This window comes from Grampus griseus, assembly GCF_964374135.1.
Source record: "Grampus griseus genome assembly, chromosome: X".
NCBI lineage: Eukaryota > Metazoa > Chordata > Mammalia > Artiodactyla > Delphinidae > Grampus > Grampus griseus.
The window spans coordinates 35,034,135-35,058,161 of record NC_138999.1 but is presented as its reverse complement, the minus strand read 5'-3'; the positions used below and the strand labels follow the sequence as shown (position 1 = coordinate 35,058,161).

General features: G+C 53.2%; 1 protein-coding gene across 5 annotated transcripts in view; it reads left to right on the top strand.

Annotated features, from left to right (window-relative positions):
- BCOR (BCL6 corepressor) overlaps positions 1–23,336 on the top strand; it is a 44,776-nt gene extending 21,440 nt beyond the window's left edge. Inside the window, exons 4-17 of one of the 5 annotated variants that reach the window (XR_014298520.1) lie at positions 118–2,958; positions 3,622–3,675; positions 4,147–4,333; positions 9,708–9,968; positions 10,320–10,664; positions 11,260–11,585; positions 11,916–12,170; positions 17,017–17,183; positions 18,360–18,505; positions 18,918–18,995; positions 19,198–19,354; positions 20,811–21,098; positions 22,525–22,631; positions 23,306–23,336. Coding sequence is in view for 4 of the 5 variants with exons in the window: in XM_082681363.1 (XP_082537489.1) it covers positions 118–2,958; positions 3,622–3,675; positions 4,147–4,333; positions 9,708–9,968; positions 10,320–10,664; positions 11,260–11,585; positions 11,916–12,170; positions 17,017–17,183; positions 18,360–18,505; positions 18,918–18,995; positions 19,198–19,354; positions 20,811–21,102 (5,109 nt within the window). In the remaining variant the exon portion in view is untranslated. Of the gene's footprint in view, positions 1–117; positions 2,959–3,621; positions 3,676–4,146; positions 4,334–9,707; positions 9,969–10,319; positions 10,665–11,259; positions 11,586–11,915; positions 12,171–17,016; positions 17,184–18,359; positions 18,506–18,917; positions 18,996–19,197; positions 19,355–20,810; positions 21,953–22,524; positions 22,632–23,305 lie in introns of those variants that run through there. The other 4 variants (XM_082681365.1, XM_082681363.1, XM_082681366.1 and 1 more) reach the window with 4 other exon arrangements.
- Positions 23,337–24,027: the final 691 nt, after the last annotated feature.

Below are 24,027 nucleotides of genomic sequence, written 5' to 3'. Positions count from 1 at the left end.
CCCTTTCGGCTCAGATGTCGAGGCTGATGTCTTATTGAGCTAGTCCGCGGTTTCTCTTTGGGATGGGCTGCTTTGAAGGCGTGTCCTCGGTAATACCCATGTTCTTCTTCTGCGAAGGTGGACGCGACCACGGCCCATCGGATCGATGGCCTGGCAGCGCTGAGCATGGACCGCACCGGCCTGATCCGGGAAGGGCTGCGTGTCCCCGGAAACATCGTCTATTCTAGCTTGTGTGGACTGGGCTCAGAGAAAGGGCGGGAGGCTGCCACAACCATAGGTGGTCTGGGGTTTTCTTCCGAAAGAAACCCAGAGATGCAGTTCAAACCGAATACGCCCGAGACGGTGGAGGCCTCCGCTGTCTCCGGAAAGCCCCCAAATGGCTTCAGTGCTATATACAAAACGCCACCCGGAATACAAAAAAGTGCTGTCCCCACGGCAGAAACACTGGGCTTGGACAGACCTGCTAGCGACAAACAGAGCCCACTCAACATCAATGGTGCTAGTTACCTGCGGCTGCCCTGGGTCAATCCTTACATGGAGGGGGCCACGCCAGCCATCTACCCTTTCCTCGACTCGCCAAATAAGTATTCCCTGAACATGTACAAGGCCTTGCTACCTCAGCAGTCCTACAGCCTGGCCCAGCCGCTGTATTCTCCGGTCTGTACCAACGGGGAGCGATTTCTCTACCTGCCGCCACCTCACTACGTCAGTCCCCACATCCCGTCGTCCCTGGCCTCGCCCATGAGACTCTCGACGCCTTCGGCCTCCCCAGCCATCCCGCCTCTGGTCCACTGCGCAGACAAAAGCCTGCCCTGGAAGATGGGCGTCAGTCCTGGGAACCCGGTCGATTCCCACTCATATCCCCACATCCAGAACAGTAAGCAGCCTAGGGTGCCGTCTGCCAAGGCGGTCACCAGCGGCCTGCCGGGGGACACGGCTCTCCTGTTGCCCCCCTCGCCTCGGCCTTCACCCCGCGTCCACCTGCCCTCCCAGCCCGCTGCGGACACCTACTCCGAGTTCCATAAGCACTATGCCAGGATCTCCACGTCGCCCTCGGTCACCCTGTCCAAGCCATACATGACGGTCAGCAGCGAGTTCCCCGCGGCCAGGCTCTGCAGCAGCAAGTATCCTAAGGCCCCAGAAGGAGCCGAAAGCACCCAGCCAGCTCCCGGGCACACCCGCAAAGCAGCAGGTCAGGACAGAAAAGATGGCAGCTCACCTCCTCTCTTGGAGAAGCAGACGGTTACCAAAGACGTCACCGATAAGCCACTAGACTTGTCCTCTAAAGTGGTGGATGTAGATGCTTCCAAAGCCGACCACATGAAGAAGATGGCTCCCACGGTCCTGGTTCACAGCAGAGCCGGGAGCGGCCTCGTGCTCTCCGGAAGTGAGATTCCGAAAGAAACTCTATCTCCTCCAGGAAACGGCTGTGCTATCTATAGATCTGAGATCATTAGCACGGCTCCCTCGTCCTGGGTGGTGCCCGGGCCAAGTCCTAACGAAGAGAACAATGGCAAAGGCCTGCCGCTGAAAAACAAGGCCTTGGACTGGGCCATCCCGCAGCAGCGCAGTTCTTCGTGTCCCCGCATGGGCGCCGCCGACGCCGTGGTCACTAACGTTTCGGGGTCGGTGTCGAGCGCCGGCCGCCCGGCCTCTGCGTCGCCGGCCCCGAATGCCACTGCCGAGGGCAGCAAGACCAGCAGGAGCTCCGTGGATACCACGCCATCCGTCATCCAGCACGTGGGCCAGCCCCCGACCACACCTGCCAAGCACAGCGGCGGCACCGGCAGCAAGGGCGCCAAAGTCAGCAACCCAGAGCCGAGCTTCAAAGCGAACGAGAACGGCCTCCCGCCGAGCTCAATATTTCTCTCACCAAACGAGGCGTTCAGGTCCCCACCCATCCCCTACCCCAGGAGTTACCTGCCTTACCCAGCGCCCGAGGGCATTGCCATAAGCCCCCTGTCCTTACACGGCAAAGGCCCTGTCTACCCTCACCCGGTGTTGTTGCCCAACGGCAGTCTCTTCCCTGGGCACCTCGCCCCAAAGCCGGGACTGCCCTATGGGCTCCCCACGGGCAGGCCGGAGTTCGTGACCTACCAGGACGCGCTGGGGTTGGGCATGGTGCATCCCATGTTGATACCTCACACGCCCATCGAGATCACTAAAGAGGAGAAACCGGAGAGGAGGTCCCGGTCCCACGAGAGGACCCGCTACGAGGACCCAAGCCTCCGGAACCGGTTCTCTGAGATGCTGGAGGCTGGCAACACCAAGTTACATCCAGAAGTCCCCGCGGACAAGAACCTAAAGCCCAGCCCCAGCTGGAATCAAGGGAAGACCGTAGTCAAGAGTGACAAGCTCGTCTATGTAGACCTCCTCCGGGAAGAGCCAGAGGCGAAAACCGACGCTAACGCGTCCAAACCCGGCTTCACAGCTGAGAGCGTCGGCCAGAGTGCCGAGCCCACCAAACCCCCGCCCGACCCAGCCCTGCAGCCACACCGGGATTTCATTGCCCTGAGAGAGGAGTTGGGGCGCATCAGTGACTTCCACGAAGCCTATACTTTCAAACAGGCTCCGGGCCAGCCAGTCTTCGGCTTAAGCAAGGAGAATGTTCCGGCGGGAACCAACAAGGAGAACCTGGCGATGCCGGTCTCGACTTCATTCCTGGAGCCGACCCTGGGGAGCGACGGCTCTGCGGTCACTTTCGGGAAAACCCAAGAGGATCCCAAACCGTTTTGCGTGGGCAGTGCCCCACCGAGTGTGGACGTCACCCCCGCCTATACCAAAGACGGAGCTGACGAGGCAGAATCAACCGATGGCAAAGTTCTGAAACCGAAGCCATCGAAGCTGGCAAAGAGAATCGCAAACTCCGCTGGTTACGTGGGTGACCGGTTCAAGTGTGTCACTACCGAACTGTACGCAGACTCCAGTCAGCTCAGCCGGGAGCAGCGGGCATTGCAGGTGAGCCCCCCACCCGAATTTCAGGAGCCTGACCAGTTGTCAGGTTTTTTTTTTAATGTGTGAAGAGGAGGGGGCCGGGGGTATGATAGGGCAGGACACCGGGCTGCTTTGGTTAATGAAGCTTATGATAATTTAAATGTTTGAAATGTGTCCAGTAAGGGGACGTAAGTGGATACTTTAAGTTATTCTGTAGATTTTAAGCGAACTCCACTCGAATGCTGATAACGGAAGTTTTAATTATTGCGAAGGATGTCTAAAAGACTGCATGACATTTACCTATCAATCGCTTTGATTTCTCTGCCGTTACTGTACGTTAACAGATATACCTAAAAGCGCTGCTTAGAATGCCTTACGTGATACTTGGTGGAGGTGTGTAGCGGCCGCATGTCTGTGAGATTCGTGCAACTTTTTTTTTTTCACCAAAAAAACAAACAAACAAAAAAGAACAAAAAAACAAACCTTGCTTAAAGGGATAGAGTATGTATTTAACTTGCTAGTGAATGATAGATGTTGTATAGGAATTTCCTTAAGATATTTTACTTTTAATTAAAAGATAAATAAAGCCAAATTGTTTTGCAATGTTAAGAAAAAAATTGGTTTATGCTTATAAAAATGGATGAAGTTATCTAAATGATCCATTGAGTGCCCATTTTAATTACATAGATGGAAGGATTACAAGAGGACAGTATTTTATGTCTACCCGCTGCTTACTGTGAGGTCAGTTCTTCAAATTTTTATTACTAGAATCTTACATAAACCTTTTGAGTTAAATTTCATTTCCAAATATACAAAGGGAAGTTTGTGGGCCATGGTCGTCTTTATTCACTGTGCATTTGTTTTCTTTTCTGTTGTGTTTTTGTTTCGCTTTCTTTGCGTTGTGTTTTTGTTTTGTTTTATTTACCTTCGAAAGAGAATGTCTGTCTCTATGCCACAGTGTATGTATGGCTATACATACACACCACATATATCTCTACATACATATGGCTTTATGAATAAAGAGTGTGTGACTAGTTACATATAGACACTCTTACATTTTTATCGTTAAATTTTAAAATATCTCAGTTGTATCATAAATTGTGGTTGGTTTTGGGCAAACTTTTCTTTGAAGATACTTTCCTTTAAGGTAAGGGCAGTGAAGTAGCTTTGGTGGTAAGGTGTGTCTTTTTTCCATCTCCGTTCTCTTTCTAGCGTGCAATGATGCGCTTCTCAGAGTTGGAGATGAAAGAGCGAGAAGGTGGCCACCCCACGACCAAAGACTCCGAGGTGTGCAAATTCAGCCCCGCTGACTGGGAAAGGCTGAAAGGAAGTCAGGACAAAAAGCCAAAGTCGGTCGCCCTGGAGGAGGCCATTGCCGACCAGAACGACAGTGAGAGATGTAAGTGAACCCAGGCGGCTCGCGTGTGGTACCACGTCGGTGGGAACGGGGCGGTTCCGCTCCCAGTGCTGAGGGAGGTGAGAGGAAACAATACGCTTCCGATGGCCCAGCATCTGGGTGGTGGCTGTTCGGAGAACGGGCTGCTCTGGCCATCCTTCCCAGCTGTGGATTGCAAGGCTGGTTGCCCTTTGGAGCGCTGCGGCGTCCAGGAGTGGAGCGCCTATGAAATGTTGTTTCCTGGCACGCATCTCCTTTTTCCGGAGAAACGCTAGTCCTGTAGTTAGTAATAGCCTGATACAGTAGAGCAGAGGAATGGCGGTGCAAGACCTCCAGCGTAGCAGGTATGTGTTCCGTTTTGTAGCAGGGACGGATGCGGGTTTTTGATAGCAGTGGCATGACACTTGCAGCCAGAGCCAGACCCTCCAGAGTGACAGTCTCCTATGGGAGGGAGTGGAGAGTACTCGGATTCTCCCTCCAAAGGCAGAGGTTTCGTTAAAATGAGATGAGGGCTGATAAAGGCACCAGCAAGATGAGCATAATTATTTTCTATGGCAGGCTTGTTTGCAGTCATTAGGAGTTGACAACACGCTCCAGGGGCGTGGGATAAACGAGGGCGTTCTTCCTACCAGACGGGGTGTATTATGTTTTGGAGGCAAAGTTGGAGAGAAAGCTAGCGTCTGCCTCGAGTCACACTCTGCGCTCCCAACAGCTGCTTCCGCACTGGGGACGACTTCGGGCTTTGCCCTCGAGACTTCCTGGGCTAACGAGATGTTGTTGGCAGCAAGTGGAGGTCTTCCTCCCGCTGTCTTCAGTGTGCGTGCTTGTGGCCTGCAGCCCGCTCCGGACCCCAGAAACCTCACCGGTGATGGTGAATGAGGGCATCTAGGTGAACGTCGAGGACAGGGTGGGCGTGAAATCCTCCTGAGACAGGACAGTCGGGGGTGGTGGGCACGTCTGGGAGGTCCAGGCCCTCAGACCCAGTCGTAGGGTCGGCGTTCCCGCACACGCTTAGGTCCTGGGTGCCTGATGCAGTTCGGGAAAATTGTGGTCAGCGACAGCGTGTGCCTCTCTCAGCTGCTTGGAGCACTGCCCTCCCTCAGCTCATCTTTGGGGTCAGACAAAGGCCTGTGGCCGGGGTTCTGGGGAAGCCGCACCGGGACCGGTTTGTCCTGCGTGGCTCCCGTGGAAGGGGATTTCTGTGGCTAGTCAGTGACGACCTTACTCGAGTGATGGGGCTCTTGATGTGCCTGGAGTAGACGATTCCGAGCTCCTCCCCCTCGGGATTAGAATGAAAGACGGAGGGTCCAGGCTGCCCTGGAGTAAAGCAGCAAGAAAGCCTCCCTCCTTGCCTGTGCTCACAGCTGACACGCAGCCCTTACCCTCCTGAGCGGCCTCATAGCTCAGCTCTCGGGGAAGTTTCTCAGAGAGATCTGATAAGAGTGGGCAAAGGCCAAGTTCACGTGGATGCACTTCTCTGAGGAGGGGCTCTGCCTGTTCTGGGTGGATGGTGAGGGAGGCTGGAGGAAGGGAGCGGGAAGTTAACCGGCCTCGAGTCTTCTTGCCCTTTTCTCCAGCAACATGGCCAAACCCAGGGTGGCCGCTGCCCCTCATGTCTCAATGGCCTCACCCCGCCCTTCTTCCCAGAGAAGTTTGTGTGTGTCCTTCCCAGTCTTTCCTGCCTGCTGAGCGTGGAGACAAGAACTCAGTGTGGCTGATGGGGAGCAGGGCCTGAGCCCCAGATGATTCCAAAAGCCCCCTCCCCCCACTGCCCGCCTCCAGTCTCAGACCGACCGACGGGTCTCTTCCTGCAGCACCCGGGACGTGGCCCAGTGAGCCATGAATCTCCACCATGGGAGGGCGGGAGAAGGGTTGGGGAAGGTGAGGGGCTCCGTTTGAAAGATTGGGGCAACGGAGGTGGGTTCACCATCCACCCTCTGTCTTGTAGAGACTTGTGGTTTGTAAATAGTTGGTCAGGAAAGGTCACCTAAAGGAGCCATTGTTCTTACTGCCGCCTCCGCATCCAAGGTGCACAGCAGGTGTTCATTCCATTCAGCTGGAAATAAATGGGCCTTGTTCTTGGGCCATCACATCTTGAGCTGATGTGGACTCGGGTCCTTCTTATGGGCGCCGGTGTGGCCGAGAGCCGAGCTGTGAGCACATGGGAGCTGGGGCGGGGAGTTGGGGCAGGCAGGGGTCACAAAGAGGGTCCGGGATGCCTTCCCCCTTCTGAGGCAGCCCCTATCCATGGAGGGACCAGGAGCTTCTACGATGGTGGGTGCTGTCTGCGCGGCCCTGGTTGTCCCGGTGTGGGTGCATCTTGTTGCTAGGGGCTTGTTTAAAAAATGAATTAACTTAAAAACACAGTGGCTGAGATATTCATTTATTCTTTATGATCGCATGGGTGGCTGAGTTAAATTTTTATTTTGGAAGTTCACCAAATGAGTTTGGAGGTTCCTCAGACTTGGAAGTTCATCACTAGGAACCCTCAGTGGCATTTGAAGATGGGGCGGGGCAAGGAGGCATTGGTCCCTTCCTTCTTAAACTTGGAGTAACCATCTCCCTTGCCAACCACTTGGCTGGGACAGGCCTAGGACCTGCTCGGTGGCAGTGCCTGGCCAGGAGCCGGAGGAAGCCTTGGTCAAGGGGCTTCATGAAACTTCTTTGCTCGGGGAACTTCTCTTCCAGCTGAGCACCTGCACGTTTGTAAACCACTTTGGAACAGAGATCCCCTGCACTCCTTCTGTAGAGGGTGTAAGTTTTAACAAGGTTAGCCCTTACTGGAGGTGCTATAGTTAAGCTACAGAGAAGGGGGTTTTAATCCTGGGGGGCCTTCCAACAACTCAGAACCCTCTCACCTTGTTTAGGCCTCACTGGGCATGGCTCAACAGTGGTGAGGGCGCTCTGTTGCCACGGTGACTTGTATATGTTGCTATGGTGATGCTTCTGTGAGGTGATGCTATGGTACAACCATAATGAATTTGGGATCTGTGTGCTGTGAGTCATACGACCATGCTGCAGGGAGCAAGCATTAAACCTCAAACAATACAGCCACGTTCACATCTTGCTTAGACTGGGTGACCAAGGGCACATGGCTTCCCGCTTTTAGAAGGGCCAAAAGTAGCAGTGATGGCAAAGCCTGATGGTTAGGGTCCCCGTGTATCTATTTATCTCCCCATCTCCTTTGCCCTCAAGGGTACTCCTCCTGTGGGTCGTGGTTAGAACAGTCGTTGAGAAGCTCCAAGTGCCACGGAGCCCCTCCCCCGTAGCTGGTGGCCATGGGTATCTTGGGCAGTCGGGGTGGGTGTCCTTCAGGGTTATTACTGGCCTGGGTAAGGTCACACTAGCGTAAGGTCTTGGGGGGACCTTAGCTGAGGGGAATTGAGATCTTTGCCCTAAAAGGCTCCGGGGATGGGGGAAGGGTGGATGGACCTAGTTTGGAAAAAGAAACTTTAAAATTGGACACGGGGGGTTCTTAAGGCAGCCCTTACCTTCCTGCATGGATCCCCTCCCACGGAGCTCTTAGGGAAGGCCGATTGGACCAGAGAAGTCCAATGGTGTAACCAGGAGGGCTCACCTCTTAAAACTTCATACATTTCAGGCCTGAAATTCAGGCTGGTCTGGCGGTCTTGGCGTCTTTTGGTTAAAGGGATCTTTCCAGCCTTTCTCTGTGCTGAGCCCGGCCCGTGATTATGAAGCCCACCCCTGGGAGGAGGCTAGCAGTAACATTCCCACTTTACAAGAGCAGCCGGAGTGAGAGTTGCAGCGCACCCTCTTCACCGGGCCTGCGGTAGCGTGGGCTGCATCACCCGTAAGCACAGGTCAGGAGTTTGGGGTTTCTCCTGCTGCCATGACAGGAGACCCTCGCGGTTGGGGTGATTTCCACCATTCCGGCAAGAGTAGATAGGGATCTGTCCCACCTTGGGATACCCTTGGAGAAAAGTGGGTTCCACCATTGAGAACACAGGTCAGGCTAGCCAAGGCCAGGGTGAGGTTCATTCCCACAACTGACTGCCGTTAAATGCTGGGAATGGCCCCCAAGAAAGGCTGATGAAGGGACCAGCCGGCTGGGCAGAAGTGGGAGTGATACTTGAAGTGGTCTAGGGAGAGGAGGAGGAATGCTAGCAGCATGTGAGGGGTGTGTCCATGATTTCATCTAGGAAAACGGGGCTGTGGGAGCTTAGCTCAGGTGTTACCGAAATACCAAACTCATACACCCACCCCCACCCCCGGCCGGTGACGGACAGGCTCATCTTCGGGGAACTCGTTAACATCACAGTGATCGTTATGGAATTATTTGTGTGTTAGAAACAGTGTGACTAGCAAAGCGGTTGAACTGTTTCTTTGGCTAGAGCAAAAGTGAGGAGTGATGTTAGGCTGGGGTGATTGGAGGAAAAGCCCCAAGTGGATGCTAGGTTGAGCAGAGGGGGCGGAGCTGGGGTGTGAGCAGTTTAGCCCCCACACCCCTCCCATGAAGGGGGCTGGAGTCGTGTCTTTGAAATGTCCTTAGATGCTTGTTGCCTGGGAAGGAAGGCGTGGCGAAGTACCAGGTGGGGTGGCGGGTGTCCCTGTGGGTGTGCCTAGTGTCACTGAGGGCCTTCTTCCAAGACAGGAAGTAGGAGCAGCCCCTTGATGGCAGTGAAATGCTTTTCCCCCCACGGGCGTGGAAAGAGGACAGACGGACTTGTAGCAATCTGGTTGAGTTCTTTGAAATTGCCCCTGACCCTTGTGTGCGCACCAGGAAGCCTTTCCCTTAGCTTTGCCAGGCCCCTCTTCCCTTGGTCTCCCCAGCTTCCCAGCCTCCCACCATTCTTTCCTTACCCTCTTTCTTCACCTTTGCCCCTGCTGACCCAAGTGAACATTGGTGCTATCTCTGTGTAGCCGACATTTGGGGGACATTTGGTCTCTTTATGACATCAGCCTTTTCTGTTTATTAGAAGGTAATGACCTCAGCAGCTGTTTCCATAGTAATTTGTAGCTCTGCCCTGGATTGGTTGGATCTTACTGTGAGGTCACTCACCCTCAGTTGAAGAGTAAGCCACCTTGGAGAGTTAGGCAGTTAGGGAGTTAACATCTCACGTGCCTATAGAAGGGTCATCTAGGCGCCTCTCCTTGAATCACTACTGCTCCGGCTATGAACCGGAGGAAGGGAAATTGTGAGTGGGCTACACGCCTCATTTTCTGCTTTCTTTGCTGGTTGTGTTCAGCTGCCCTTCCTTTGGGACATTGTCTTTCTGAGGGTTTTGTGCTTCCTGCGTGCGAGGCCCCTGGCCTCCAAAGGAGGGTCTGTTGGTAGCAGATTGCCTTGGGCATGGGGGTCCTGCCTGCTCCTGGTGACCTTTGTTCCCTCCTTTCCGGGTTGTCTCCTCTCCCCTAGGCGAGTATAGTGCTGGAAACAAACACGACCCCTTCGAAGCCCCAGAGGACAGAGATCTCCCCGGGGAGAAGTACTTCATGGACACGGAGCCTGCCAGCGAGCCCCCCGCCGACCAGGCGGCCCCGGACGTGCCACGCAGCCCCACCCTCCGGCTGGACAGAAAGCGCAAGGTCTCTGGCGACAGCAACCACACCGAGACCACTGTGGAAGAGCTCCCGGAGGACTCTCTGCTGAAAGCCAAGCGGAGACGGGTCTCCAAAGGTGAGCTCGGTTTGGCTTCGGGCCCGCAGGGCACCCCGCGGAAGTCCTGGAGCGGAGCAGTGGAAAGTTCCAGTCCCACCCTGGAGCCCTGGGGGAGCCACTCACACCTCCCCACCCCCCCACCCCACCCCACCCCCACCCCCCACCCCCCCAAAGCCAGGTGCCGGGGCTGGAGCCCAAAGATGGCCAAAGGCAAGTAGGCCCCCTCCCGAGACTTGGTGACAAGTTCCAGCCAACACAGTGACCACACCCCCTCCCCTCCCCCACCCCTCTTAGTGATGTGTAAGACAGTTTGTTCCCCCCCACCCCCCGGGGGGCTTCTTCATTAATTTGTAGTTATTTCTCCATTAGATGACTGGCCTGAGAGGGAAATGACAAACAGTTCCTCTAACCACTTAGAAGAGCCACATTGTAGTGAGCTGACCAAGCTGAAGGTGTGCATTGAATTAACAGGGCTCCATCCCAAAAAGCAACGCCACTTGCTGCACCTTAGAGAACGGTGGGAGCAGCAGGTGTCGGCAGCAGAGAGCAAACCTGGCCGGCAGGGCAGGAAGGAAGTGACCCAGGCGGTTCAGCCTGCGGTCACCCCCCAGGGCAATAGCATCTCCGAAGAGAAACCTGGCAGGAAAAGGGCAGAGGCCAAAAGCAACAGAAGCTGGTTGGAGGAGTCAGTTAAACACACTGGCAATGAACAAGGTACGCACGGGGCGGGGGGCGCTCCTGGAGGGTGGATCACCCGCCCTCTGTGGGAAACGGCCCTGGAGGGGACCTGAGCGCCATCCAAGTTGACAAGAGTAGCGTGTGGCGAGCGGGGAGTTCTCTTCATGAGGTCCTTTCAGCCTGCACACTTCCTTATGGAATGTACAGTGAGGCGGGAGCTCGGCTTCCTCATTACCCAGCCCGCGGCTGGGCAGGAAGGGAAGTCTTGGGTGACCCCGGGCGCTTGTCGGCGTCCTCTTTCCAGCCTCAGGCTGTCCCCAGTCGCCCTGTCCCGAGCACCCAGGCCCCCCACGGGTGGGGACGGGAGCGCACGAAGGGCTGGCTTCTGCCCTCTCTTGCGGCCCTTTGAAGCACCTTGCCATTTGGCGTTTCGTGGGTTAAGCTATTTGCCGGTTGAATGTGGGATAATTAAAATATTAATGCTTTGAAAACATAATTGGTGTATCTTTAAAAACTGAAGCCGCTCCAGTGATCAGTGCTAACAATGGGCTTTTCTTTCCTCACTGGCTACAACTGTGTAACGCCCGCTTCTTCTCCCCCTGCCTCCCGCCCTCCCCCCCTGTGGATTCAGCCTTGCCTGTGTTCTCCGGCTCTCCGCCCGTGAAGGGCCTTTCATCCACCAATGCAAGCGGCCGAAAGCAGACTCAGCCAGGCTGCACGCCAGCCTCAGGACTGCCTACCAAACATGACCAAGTTAAAGAAAGCCAGAAGACAGATGTGGTGTGCATGGACGTCGAAGAGGACTGCCAGGCCACGTCCCTGCTGCAGAAATACACCGACAACAGCGAGAAGCCATCCGGGAAGCGACTGTGCAAAACCAAGCATCTGATCCCTCAGGAGCCCAGGCGGGGCTTGCCGCTGCCAGGGGACTACTACGTGGACAATGCCGATGGCAAGGTACCTCTTGCCCCCGGCTCTCCCCCGCCCCCCGGGCCCGTGCGAGCACAGCCCGCCTGCCTACTTCTCTGCTTCTGGGGACAAAGCTTTCCTTTTCCTGAACCCCTCCCCCCAGAACGTCACTGCCCCTTCCTAGGGGACCTGTCTCCTGGGTGGTGGTGAAGTTTCCAGCTAGTAAAAATGCAACCCCTTCCTCCCACCCCGCCTCCCCCAGACAGAGAGGAGGAAAAGTGCTTTCCTCCACTCAGGTTTGTAACTCAGGGAGGAGGGGAACCAGGCGGGTGGTGGAAGGACAGCCTGACATGTGTGCGCTGTGTGGTTTCGCGATAGGTGACCGTCCGGAGATTTCGAAAGCGGCCTGAGCCCAGTTCCGACTATGATCTTTCGCCGGCCAAGCAGGACCAGAAGCCCTTGGACCGCTTGCAGCAACTGTTACCACCTTCCCAGGCCTCGCAGCTGACATGCTCGAGCTCCCCTCCAGAGACCACCCAGTCCCGCCCAATGCCACCGGAAGCGCGGAGACTCATCGTCAATAAGAACGCGGGCGAGACCCTCCTACAGCGGGCCGCCCGGCTTGGCTACGAGGTGAGCGTCCTTGTGGGTGCCCCGGATTCAGGATCCGCCGGCTGCTGCTCCTTGGGTGGGAGACGCACTGGCTGGGGATGGGGGGCGGGTCTCAGAGCCACGTGGCGGGCTGGGCTGGGCGTTCCAGCGGAACGTTTGTGTTGGCCCCCGCGCTCACACTGCCGACTCTTCGGTGGCTTGTTCAGTCGTGGTGTGAAAAGAAAGGCAGGCCTCTCTGATGTTCCGTTCACGTTCAGGCAGGTAGGCTGCTTCGGCCAGTCCGGCTCACTTATCTCTGATATAAAATCTGACCTAACCCAGGGCTTGGCGACCAGGGGAATTTTAATGAGCCCTTTTGGATCCCGAATAGCAAGAGAGAGAGTAGTTATTAGCTCTATTGGGTTACTTGTGCTGTTTGGGGCGGGGTGATGCCCCTGTGGGGTAGCGGGTGGGAAGTGTCTGTGCAGAGTAGGGGTGGGAGTGGGGCAGACCTGAGCAGTCTCTTTCTGGGAGGGCACAGGAGCCGAGGGCTGATGGATGGGGGGGGGTGGGGGGGTTGAGCCTTGCACAGAACTCCCTGTCCACACCGCTGTATCCCAACCCAGCACGGCTGATGACAGTGATAGTCTCTATTGCTAGAGCAACGTAGACAGAAAGATAGCTGATATCTTTCTAAGCCCGTGTGATCTGTAGTAACTCCTTTCACCCTTTTAACATCTTCACGTGGGAGTAACGAGTACTAGCCCACTCTCGGATGAGGAAACTGAGCCCCAGAGGGGTTAGCTGATGCCCGTACAGGTAGCAATCCAGCAGTACTGCACAGCCCACCACTCCCCACCACGCTTCTCGCCAAGACTGGCTCACATTGGAGTTGCCCTTTTTACAGTTCAAAACCTCTGTGAGACAGATTACTCCCTCTGCCCTGTGCAGTTCCCCCACCATACTTGTCAGTAGGAATTGTGATGTAATAGCCCACAGGGCAAAGGCATTTTTTTGTGCTGGCATCAGCCCTCTGGGAGTTGAATGGTGACAGTAAAATGCGGCTCAGCAGGCTGAGGGTGGAGGTGTGGACGAGCACTGGGGCGGCAGGACCCAGGCTGGCCCGGAGCCCTGGCGCCCACACCCTCAGCCAGCTCTGTGCCCCTGTTCCCCGTCTCCCCCCCCCCCGCCCCCACCACCGTCCATAGTGCCGTGAGCCCTTCGAGGTGAGCCTGCCTTGGCCCTAAGGCATGACTGTGGGCGGGAAGTTGGAAGCTCTAGGGCTATGCTTAGTTTGGGGGGGTTTTTTTGGTCGTTGGTTGAATGTGCTGTTGTTTATATCTACACTTCTCTTGGAGACCTCTCCACTAGCTAGAGAGCACTTCCTGGTAGTTAGCACGGTTTCTTGGAGGTGAAGTCCAAGGAGCGCGCAGTTGGTTTCCCAAGAGCCGAGAGCAGCAGCGCCTAGGAGGACAGAACAGACAGACGTCGCACAGAGTGCTGAGCTAGACCCCCCGTGGTTGAGAAAATAGACTCCTTGCTTCCAGCAAACGCTGGAGGTGGGGGGGGAGCCCCCTAACCCCAACTTTCGGGTTAGGGTTGAGAAAATAGATTCCCGCTTCCAGCAAATGCTGGAGATGGGGGGGCGGGGTGCTCCTGCACCCGCCGTGGAGGGCGGGGCTCCTAGCCCCACCTGGGCACTTGGCATCATTTCCAGCAGTCTCCCTTTGGGACCAGAGACCTCAGAAGACCCTCGTTGGTCCTCTAAGACAGTTTCCATTTCGGTTTGGTGGGTCTGAGGCCTGGACCAAGGGGCACTTGATCCATACTTTTTCAGGCTACCTGGCCTTTGATCGCACAGGAAGCCTTGGGAATGTTTATGGTCGGATTTGGTTTTTTCTTCAAATGTAAATTTCGATATGTCGATTACACAGATCACCAGTTTTGATGCTGAACATTGTGAACGCTTTCAACTTTGAATCCAACTTTCTGGGATTTCTCTGGGCAGAATTTTAAATGTTGGGATGATGGCCCAGTTGGGAGATGGGGCAACTTAAACCTTTTAAAATTGAAGGACAGTTTGCTTAACCAGATAAGGGTGCGGTTTGGGAGGGTTTTCCTGAAGTTTTGTCTTCAGCATTCTTGGTGGTTTTCTTCTGCTTAGCCAAAGATACCATGTGCGGTACAAAGGCGGTCTGAGCTTTATGTCGTGATAATCTGGTTCTGGAAGTCTAGAAACACACTCTGGCTTCAGATCCGCGTTCAATAGATCACTTGCGTGGCCAAAGACCTCAAACCTTTCCCTCCCGGGAAAAAGGCTTCTATTTCTTCGGCTGAAACGCCAGTGTGCGACCACGTGCTTGTGCCTTTAGCGGTGATGGTTAAATTTTCTATGAATTGAATAAATCATGTCTTTTAAAAAGTTAATGAGGCATTTAATTAATTAACAACGTCGGGTTTATGGCCTTTATGGTTACATTTTGCGGGTAATGGCATTCGGCTTATAGCCGCTTAACAGACAGTTGTCCAACAAAAGCAGTTTGATTTTGCTTGGGAATGGGTGGGCTGCCCTTCAAACACTCCCGTTTATTTCTAGCGGAGAAAATAAAGCAAGAAATGTGTTGTGTAGACAGACTCGCCCCACCTCTTCACCTTTCAGTCAGAGAAACTGTTGGTGACGACGGTTGCCATCCATTTAGACGCCATCACCCTCCTAGCTAGGAGAGTGTAGTTAGCCCACTTGACCCCCGACAGAGAAGGCCTGTGGGATGCTCGTCACAGCTGGATTGCATCCCTCTAACTGGGGCCCTCTTGGGCCTTTTGAATCTTCCCAGCTGACCAGGTACCAAAGACCTGAGTTACAGGTCTAGTAGTTCACGTTAATTGAACTTGGGGTTTAATATCTCTGGGCCTCAGTTTCCAAGTGTTGAATGAGGAGGATAGTACTACCTTCCTTTCCTGATATCTCCTGGGTTCCCGTGGGTGACAGAAGACGTGGTATCAACGTGGTTGAGTTAGGACAACCCGTGGCAAAAAGTCTGACCTGGCCGTGGGGCTACTGCTGCCTTTGCTGCCATCTTCCAGGAGGAGAAGAGAGTTGACTTACCCATCAGCTTGGACGGCCTTTCGTTTCTAGGCACCCTTGAATCGGCCCTAGCAGTGATGAAGGTTTCCAGGTGAAGGCCATGATTGTCACAGCAAATAAACCCAGGGTTGAGTAAATTGATCTGTGCACAGCAGTTGGTGGCGTTCAGACCTGATCCCAGAGCCACGTGACAGGGCCTCTCCCTGGCTGGGGCACACAACTCATTAGCTTGCAGCCGTCCACTCAAGTCTGGCTGGTGAGGGCCTGCTGAAAGAGCAGCAGCTTCATGCGGTATCCTGGATACCAGGGCTCGGGGCAGGTGGCCTGGGAGCCCAGAGGATTGTGGGCTTTACGGCAGGTTGGGATCTGAGCGGAGAAATGCATTCGTGGGCGTGCCTTTTCTCTTCCTCCTCTTGTTTTGGAAGGGAGCTGCCGCAGTGACCTGAAGTAACAGGGCACCAATGGCCAGGTTTACCAGCATGCCCCATTAGGTTCACGTGGTGAGCAAATGGAACATTCTGGTTCGCTCCCAAGTGAGTGGCCGCCTTTGATTGGCGTGTCCTCCAAAGGGCATAAAAGGTTTCACAGAACCCATCTCGCACTTACGGGCGGCTAGAATGACCCCCGTTTTAGGTTTAACAGATGAGTTGCCTGAGAGATGTCACAAGGAGGCCTGCTCTGACCCCGTCCCATCCCCCCTTACCCAGCAGACCATGTGTTGGGCCACATGCAAGTTCTGCCTACTCCCAGCTCTCAGAACCTGACAGCTCTCTGCTGGGCATGACTTAACCAGTATAAACAGTATAACGTATTTTCTGGTGGCAGACGTTTTCGACGTGTTTGAAAACTTTCTTAAGGTGATAAAACATTGAATAAATTACTGCTCTGCTTACTGGGAGTGGCTCATATTAATATTTTAACAAGCCAAAGAAATAAGATTAAGAACAGTGATTCTGATGCACAGCGTTGACACAGAACACCTTCGGAGCGGGGGAGGGTGAACGTTTTATGTGATTCTTAAAATGTGGAGGTTGCAGCCTGTGGTATAGCAGGTTCCTGTCATTAACTGGAGTAAATATGAAAATATTAGACTGATTCTGCCCCGAGAAGCTGGAGTGAAGCAAAATACAGGGTGGGCTTATTGGAAGCATTTTGTGTCATTCCTCGAGGATGGAGAGAGAGAGCTTCTCTTTAACTCTACTTAACATACAAACAAGAGCGTCTGAGGCCCAGGTTCTGATTTGGGGTCTTAACAGGGGGCGCGAAGATGTAGCCGACCTGGGTGTCCCTCCTCGAAGCTGGGGATGTTCTCTGGCTGACTTACACTCTCTTTAAGCGTTGGTCGGCCATACTTTGATCTAAACTTGTGTTATCACCCACTGCCACCGACTGAACGGACCCATCAAGTGAGGATGGTCTGTGCTTGGCGATGTGGCATCTAAGATGTTAGCAGCCGTGACACCTCTGTACCGGTCACGTCGGCCCCTGGGCTGAGGGCTTTCGACGCTCTCCGAATGCGTCCTCTCAGCAGCCCTGTGGACGCTTGGAGAAGTTCAAGGGGAACTTGCCCATGGCCAGGCCATTGGTGCAGCAGAGCCTTAGACAACACTGTCTGCATCTCCAAGCCCTTCGCACGCACTCTTGCCCCCCACCAAGATGCCTGCCGCCTGCCCGCGCCATGGTGGGCTTTTGGACCCATGGATGTATGCCTTTGAAAGTGGGCACCGCCAGCCTATGGAGAGGTCACCCTTGCAAGGTTCACTGTATGGTGGTCTGATGGCATCTCCTCTCCTCTCCCTGTAGGAAGTGGTCTTGTACTGCCTGGAGAACAAGATTTGTGATGTGAACCACCGCGACAACGCGGGTTACTGTGCCCTGCACGAGGCTTGTGCAAGGGGTTGGCTCAACATTGTACGACACCTCCTTGAATATGGCGCCGATGTCAACTGCAGTGCCCAGGATGGAACCAGGTCTGTGGCGGTCTTGCTCTTGGCCTGGCCCTGCTGGGGCGTAGGCAGCGGTTCTCAGGGTGTGCGGGGAACCCCAGAAGGAAAGATGGAGAGTGAGTGCCATGTAAGCACACTGAGGGCGGAGTCCTCTAGAATGGAATCGGACAGATCTTTCTGGCAAATTTCCATAGAACTTTAAAACTTTGTGACGCTGTTATTGCAGGGACAGAAGTCCCTGAAAATGTTGGGCCTGCCTGAATAATCTTTTAAGACCCTGGACTCTGCACCAGCGTCTGTTGAATCACAATATTTAAAATATACGTGAGTTGAAAGTGCTCGGAGTACAGACAGGTCCAATGGCGACTGGCTTGATAGGACCTGCCGTGTCCACCCACATCCCCGGGCCTGGCCCCCACTCTGTCCTTGACCTTGGTTTAGTGGCCAGAGGCCCAGGTCTGAGTCAGCCCGAGCATCTTCCTGGTTGTGCCTGGGATGCTACCACGAGGCAGGGCACTGGTGCTTTCCTGACAGTCATAAAATTAGCAAAACCTAAAGGTATTGGGTGGTTCACGGTTTCCAAATAGCATTCTTTCTGGATGGGACTGCGGACAGTGCTCCTGACCCCAGCGGACACAGGCAGGAGGACTCTGTACCCTCCTGAGGACTTGCCCTGCCTGTCGACTGCTTCTGGGCGAGAGGGTTGATCTCTCATCTCCAAGTTGGTTTCAGGAGAGGTTCCACTTTGCCCCTAGTTTCTTTTACAAACTGCACTTTTTTTCGTTTTGTTTGTAATGGTATAACGATTGCTTGTCGTATGGGCTTCCGTGATGCTGCGGTTCTCCCCCCCACCCCGCCGTAAGTTATCTTCTTACAGTCTGTCACTATTTAAGTTCATTGGAAACGTTCTCATCGTGGCCTGAGTTCCTCCTTGGACTGTGCATTAAGAGAGATTTGCATTTAAGAATTAGGCCTGAGATAGTCCCTTCACCTGTCCCGTAAAGGGTTCTGTGTCGAACTAACAGAGTCACGGGCCAGTCACAGTGCCTCCGTTCCCTACGTGGAATGGCAGTGACCTTACACTCGCCTCCTCGGTGAAATAGCGCGCCTACAAGGCTTGGCCGCACACGCTCGATTTGGCCCTGCGTCGCTAGAAGCACGCGTCGCGTGCACAGGTGTAATCCCCCGCACCTCTCCTAGGCCTCTCCACGATGCTGTCGAGAATGATCATCTCGAAATTGTCCGCTTGCTCCTCTCCTATGGTGCTGATCCCACCTTGGCTACATACTCAGGTAGAACCATCATGAAAATGACCCACAGCGAACTTCTGGAGAAGTTCTTAACAGGTATGACGGAGATCAAGAAATGGTCTTGTTCAAGCATCTAGACGGTGACTTCACAGGCTTTCACCTGGCTTCCCCCTAGCCCCACCCCCCCGTTTACCCTAAGTGACACTTTACCGGGAAAAGTGGCCTCACGTTAGTCTGGCAAAGAAGAGATGCATACTTTGAGTTTGGCAAGGGAGTGCTGGAAAACTCCTGGCTAGCCAGGCTAGCTTTTGTTTGGCAGGCTGGGGCGCTGAGGCGGGCAGTCCCTCAGGGAGGTGGGTGGACGCGTGGGTAGGTTTCAGTCAGATACCTGGAGGCGTGTGCAACACCAGCCCCAGCGTGAGACGTTCCCGAACTCCAGCAGCGTTTGCCTCTTGCCAGCAGGCGTTATCTTGTTTCTCTCTCTCCCTCTCTCCCCCTCTCTCTCCAGACTATTTAAACGACCTGCAGGTTCCTGATGACTATGACCCCAGTGGCTCTTGGGAGTTCTACGGCAGCTCTGTGTGTGGTGAGCAGCCTTGTTCGTTTCATTTGGGCGGGATGTGCGCGAGTTACAGAACGTTTCTCTCTGGTGCGGGCGAGGGCTTGCGGGGGTGGTGGTGCTGTGAGCAGGGCTCACTCGGGAGATAATTTTTCCAGGGTCCTTTTTGGAGAACAGCTGGAATCGTGCTCCAGCTCACTGACCTCTCTCTTGTTTGCCTCCCGGATAGAACCAGATGATGAAAGTGGTTACGACGTTTTAGCAAATCCCCCAGGACCGGAGGACCAGGATGACAGCGACGAGGCCTATGGTGACCTATTCGAATTTGAATTTTCCGAAAGCCCCCTTTTGCCATGTTACAACGTCCAGGTGTCCGTCGCTCAGGGGTGAGTGTGGCCAGCGTGTGGTGGAGAGCCAGCCCAGCTGCTCTATGGGGTGGCAGGAGTTAGAAATCCCCTTCAGCAGGTGAAGGTGGATGGGTGGGGGGTGAGTGAATTCCTCACCAAGTGTCCACCGACCTCACAGAATGCAGTAGAACTTTTCCAGAAAAGTGTGGGGGGTGGGAGGGCTCCCCAGCAAACTGCCTTCATTGGAACACACCCCTAGGGCCCAAAGGACGTGGGAGTCAGTGACTGGAATTGCACAGTTTCAGTCACTAAACTCTTGGGGAAGGGATCCTCCCCAAACGGCTACCGTAGGGGCCTTCCAAGGCGCGTGAGGTCCACGGGACGATACTGATGTACCCTCTTCTCGCATAAGATTAGAGAAAGCCATACGTGGCACCTGGGATCTTATGTGTCTTCAGATTTGCTTAGATCGAGTCTTGTCCCCACGGTCGGGCCGCTGTGCCCCATGACCAGCCCTTCGGAGTGAACACGTCAGGAGACCTTGCTCTGCTGTGTGTTGACCCCGGGGCCTAAGGAGTAGCGTCCTCCTTGGACTCTGAGGCTGGGAACGTGTCTGCCTCAGTGGTGACGTTCTATTCGGGACGGAGGTCATAAAGCGTGGCAGGGTACCAGGAAGGATTGCACCACCTCCCTTCTCGAAGGAGCCTCACTCCCGGAAGCATTGAGGGGCGGGCTGGAGGTGTGGGAAAGGAAGGGAAAGCCAGGGGACCTCAAGTGAGGGCCGGAGGGGAGGAGAGATCAAAGAGGTGTTTGCCATCTCCCTTGGGTTGGCATACAGACTGGTTTTCCCCAGTGACTAGAACGGGGTGCACTTACTTGGAGAGGGGTGACCTGAGCTGTGACCAGAGCCAGGGCAGCACCGGGGTGGCCCGCAACGAGGCTCGTTCAGGGACACTGCTCCTTCTTTTGTCTAAGTTGGCTGATCCGCCCTAGATGGTCTCTTAACACATGCACACGAGTCCAGAGTTCCCCCCCTAGAAGTAGATCTTCCGGGCTTCCCTGGTGGCGCAGTGGTTAAGGATCCGCCTGCCGATGCAGGGGACACGGGTCCGAGCCCTGGTCCGGGAAGATCCCACATGCCACGGAGCAACTAAGCCCGTGCGCCACAGCTACTGAGCCTGCTCTCTAGAGCCCACGAGCCACAGCTACTGAAGCCCGTGCGCCCAGAGCCCGTAACAAGAGAACCCACCGCAGTGAGAAGCCCGCTCGCCGCAACTAGAGAAAGCCCGTGCGCAGCAACAGACCCAACGCAGCCAAAAATAAATAAATAAATAAAATTTAAAAAGAAGTAGATCTTCTAAGAGAAATGGGGTGGGGGTGGGGTGATCAAAGTGGAAGTAACGGGCCCTTTCACCGCCAGGAGACGGGTAGTTCATAGTTGGGAGCGCTTCTAATTTTGCCGGAAACTCAAACCACTGTCCTTTCTCTGGTGCAGGCCTCGGAACTGGCTGTTGCTGTCAGACACGCTCAAGAAATTGAAAATGTCCTCCCGCATATTCCGCTGCAATTTCCCAAATGTAGAAATTGTCACCATTGCGGAGGCCGAGTTCTACCGGCAAGTGTCAGCAAGTCTCTTATTCTCTTGCCCCAAAGACCTGGAGTCCTTTAATCCGGAAAGTAAGGAGCTCTTAGATCTGGTGGAGTTCACGAACGAGCTTCAGACTCTGCTGGGCTCATCCATGGAGTGGCTCCACCCCAGCGACATGGACTCAGACGACTACTGGTGAGCTCGCCGGGGCCCGCCGTGTACAGTGTGTCATAGTGTTAATCCTTGTGCATATGTGTCATAATACGACTATTTCTGTAAAGAAAGGACACTATTACATATGAAATATCTCTTCTTTATATAAGAGACACGACTCCAGTCGGAAGGACTTAGAAACATGTTTTTTCTTTTTAAACTTTTAAGTCAGTTTTTATGAAGTTGTTATAATGTTTCTTTACTTTTCAATGCACACATGCTTTGGGATATGTTTGTTTTTACTCGGAACAATTGTTTCTTTTCTTTTTTAAGGAGAAAAAAAAATAAGGAAAAGGAGCTCCACACTTTGACTTAATTTCGTACAAAGCTCCGACGACAGAGGCCATAACTGTTGAGAGTGTGGTCAGAACCGTGTGGTTGGTTTGGGGGGTTGAATTCGGGGAAGGCACTTGGCGACGTTGTAACTTTATGTTTTGTTTACAGAGTACCTGCTCAGGCCAGGTCAATGCTATTGGATGTGATCCAGTAGTGTGTAATATAAATTCAAACCATATCCACACACAACAACTAATTGTATGAAACTTTTATATCCTAATTTAAAAGCTGTGAAATTAGTTTTCACGCATCAAACCGGATTGTTTATATGTTTAAACATTTTATGCTCTTATTTAAAGAAGACTTTGAGCTATTTTTTTCTGTACCCTGTAAAATACTGAAAACTAACATAATATGTTGAAGTTGCTTGAAATTGTACATAAAACTAAAATTTTCTGAATTGTGTGTTTATGTTTGAAATCTGTGTTTTAACTTTGTAAGTAAATTCTCTGCCTTTGTATTTATATTTTACAAAAATTTTCTTAAAAGGCAATAAACCTGTTGAGGAAAGGAGAAGATTGAAGTACCTTGTTTCCTATGTATTTTCCTAAAACGTTACTGTTGTCACAATTTTTTTTAAAGCGGTGTTGACGGTCGGTTCCCCATAGATAACTTTAGGGCGATTTATAGTCTCTATGAACTGAAACAGACTAGAGGATTTCAGGGGAGTGAGACTCTGAAGACAATTTGAAGTTCTATCCTGAAAACTCAATTCGTGGACATATATGTTAATGTTTCTCAGATCCTTCTCAACCCTGTCTCCTCTGATGCCCTAGCAGGCTTTTACATTGCCTTTGACCCTGATGGACTACAGTAGCTTCATCATGGCCAACCCTTTATCTTTAGGAAGACTTTTTCCAGAAACAAGACTTTCATTGTGTCACTTCTCCCTCCAGACCTCGTGTTTTTCTGTTACCTTTTAACATGAAGTCCAAACCCGCTTGGCCCAATAGTCAAGGCTTGTAGTTTTGACCGCTCAGCTACTCTACTGCTCTTACTTCTTGCAGCAGTATCCCTGTTGGGTACTATCAATTTCCATCCTACATCCTTTTAATTCCTTCTTTCATTGCAGAGGCTAGAAACCTGAACACCACTAGACTCCCTTGCCGCTAGGATTCTGAATGGTCGGTTTGGAAGGCAGAGCGAGGTAGAGGCATCTTCCTGCTCTACTGGCTGCTGGTAAGAAGGGTTAGGGAGACATGCTGGCCAGTTTTAGTGACTTGACCAGCCTTCCAACACTGGGTCTTCAGCTTTGTGGGTAATGAGACGCAGTAGTGATTGTGGTGACGCCAGGATGACAACCTCAGCAGACTGTTCTTAAATCCAGTGGTTCCGGTGTCATCCCCGATTCACATTCTTCTAGCCCAGCATCTGATTCCTTGTATCAAGTCCACTTGGGATCAGAATGCCCTTAGCGCTTGTCAGTCTTGCAATGAACCCTGAGAACACCTAGGCAGAGTAGACGGAAGGGGCCACGGCGATGATGTACTGGAGTGGGGTCGTGAAGTATGCAGAGGGAGGGGACCTGCAAGCTCTGTGACCTGGCAGGTGGGAAAAGTGAGCCATGTTTGGGAATGGGGAAACCCAGCACTGTCCGAGGTGGAAATGAGAGAGAGCCCATTGTTGGTGAGTACCAAATGATGCTTGGGATGTATCCTGAAAACAAAAGGGAACCAACAGTGTTCTTGATTTACTAATTTTTTGATCATAAACAAGTACACTTTCATTGCTTTAAAGAAAAATCCCAGCATTTCAGAAATAGAGGTTCTTGTCATCCCAAGCCAACCCTTCCTCCCATTCCCCACTCCGGAGTTAAAACCAGTGTTCACAGTTTGCTGAATATTGTTTATTAGGAAGTCATCTGACACAACAGGAGAGAAAGACAAAGTAAATAGCAAGACCTGAAGAAATGATCGAAACGAAAGAATACCAGCGAGCCTGAACTTCTATAGGTAACGAGGAGCTCCTAAGAGCCCAAATAAAAGCAACGAAATACTCCAGGTTACTTCGCTGTTTGTATTTGTGCTGGCAGTACGGGGGGTGCCCGAGACCAACTGAGGTTCTATCCTGGATGAAGGTCATTTTATTAATAAAGCCAAGAAAATAAGTGAGAGCCACAGGTTTAAGGGGTGCAGGGGAAGTGAGTAATGGGCTCGGTTTAGGAGACATTTCACGTTGTGGTTTATGCGGTTGGAGGAGCTGTTGTTGAGTCAGAACATTTATTGTAAGAACCATCAGGGTGTTAGAAAACGTGGACAGAGAATAACTAGGGTATCTGACCCAGGGTATAGATGAGCTGCCCATGGCCTAGAGAAGTTTGGATGTCAAGGAATTCCCCATGGGTAAAGAGGAGGTACCGTAGGTGTAGACGCCCCCGCCCCCTGCCCCCCCCTCCAATGGGAGCAGAGGGAGTGCACCCGCTGGGCGTAGAGGAGCCCTCCACAGTGAAGATAGGGTATAAATGAGGTCATACTGGCTGCAGCGGGCTCCCAGGTATAGATTCGCTCATACTGCTTACCAAGGTGGAGAGTAGAAGTATGGTTCTTCTGAAGGTGCCTCTAAAGGTCAAGGTCAT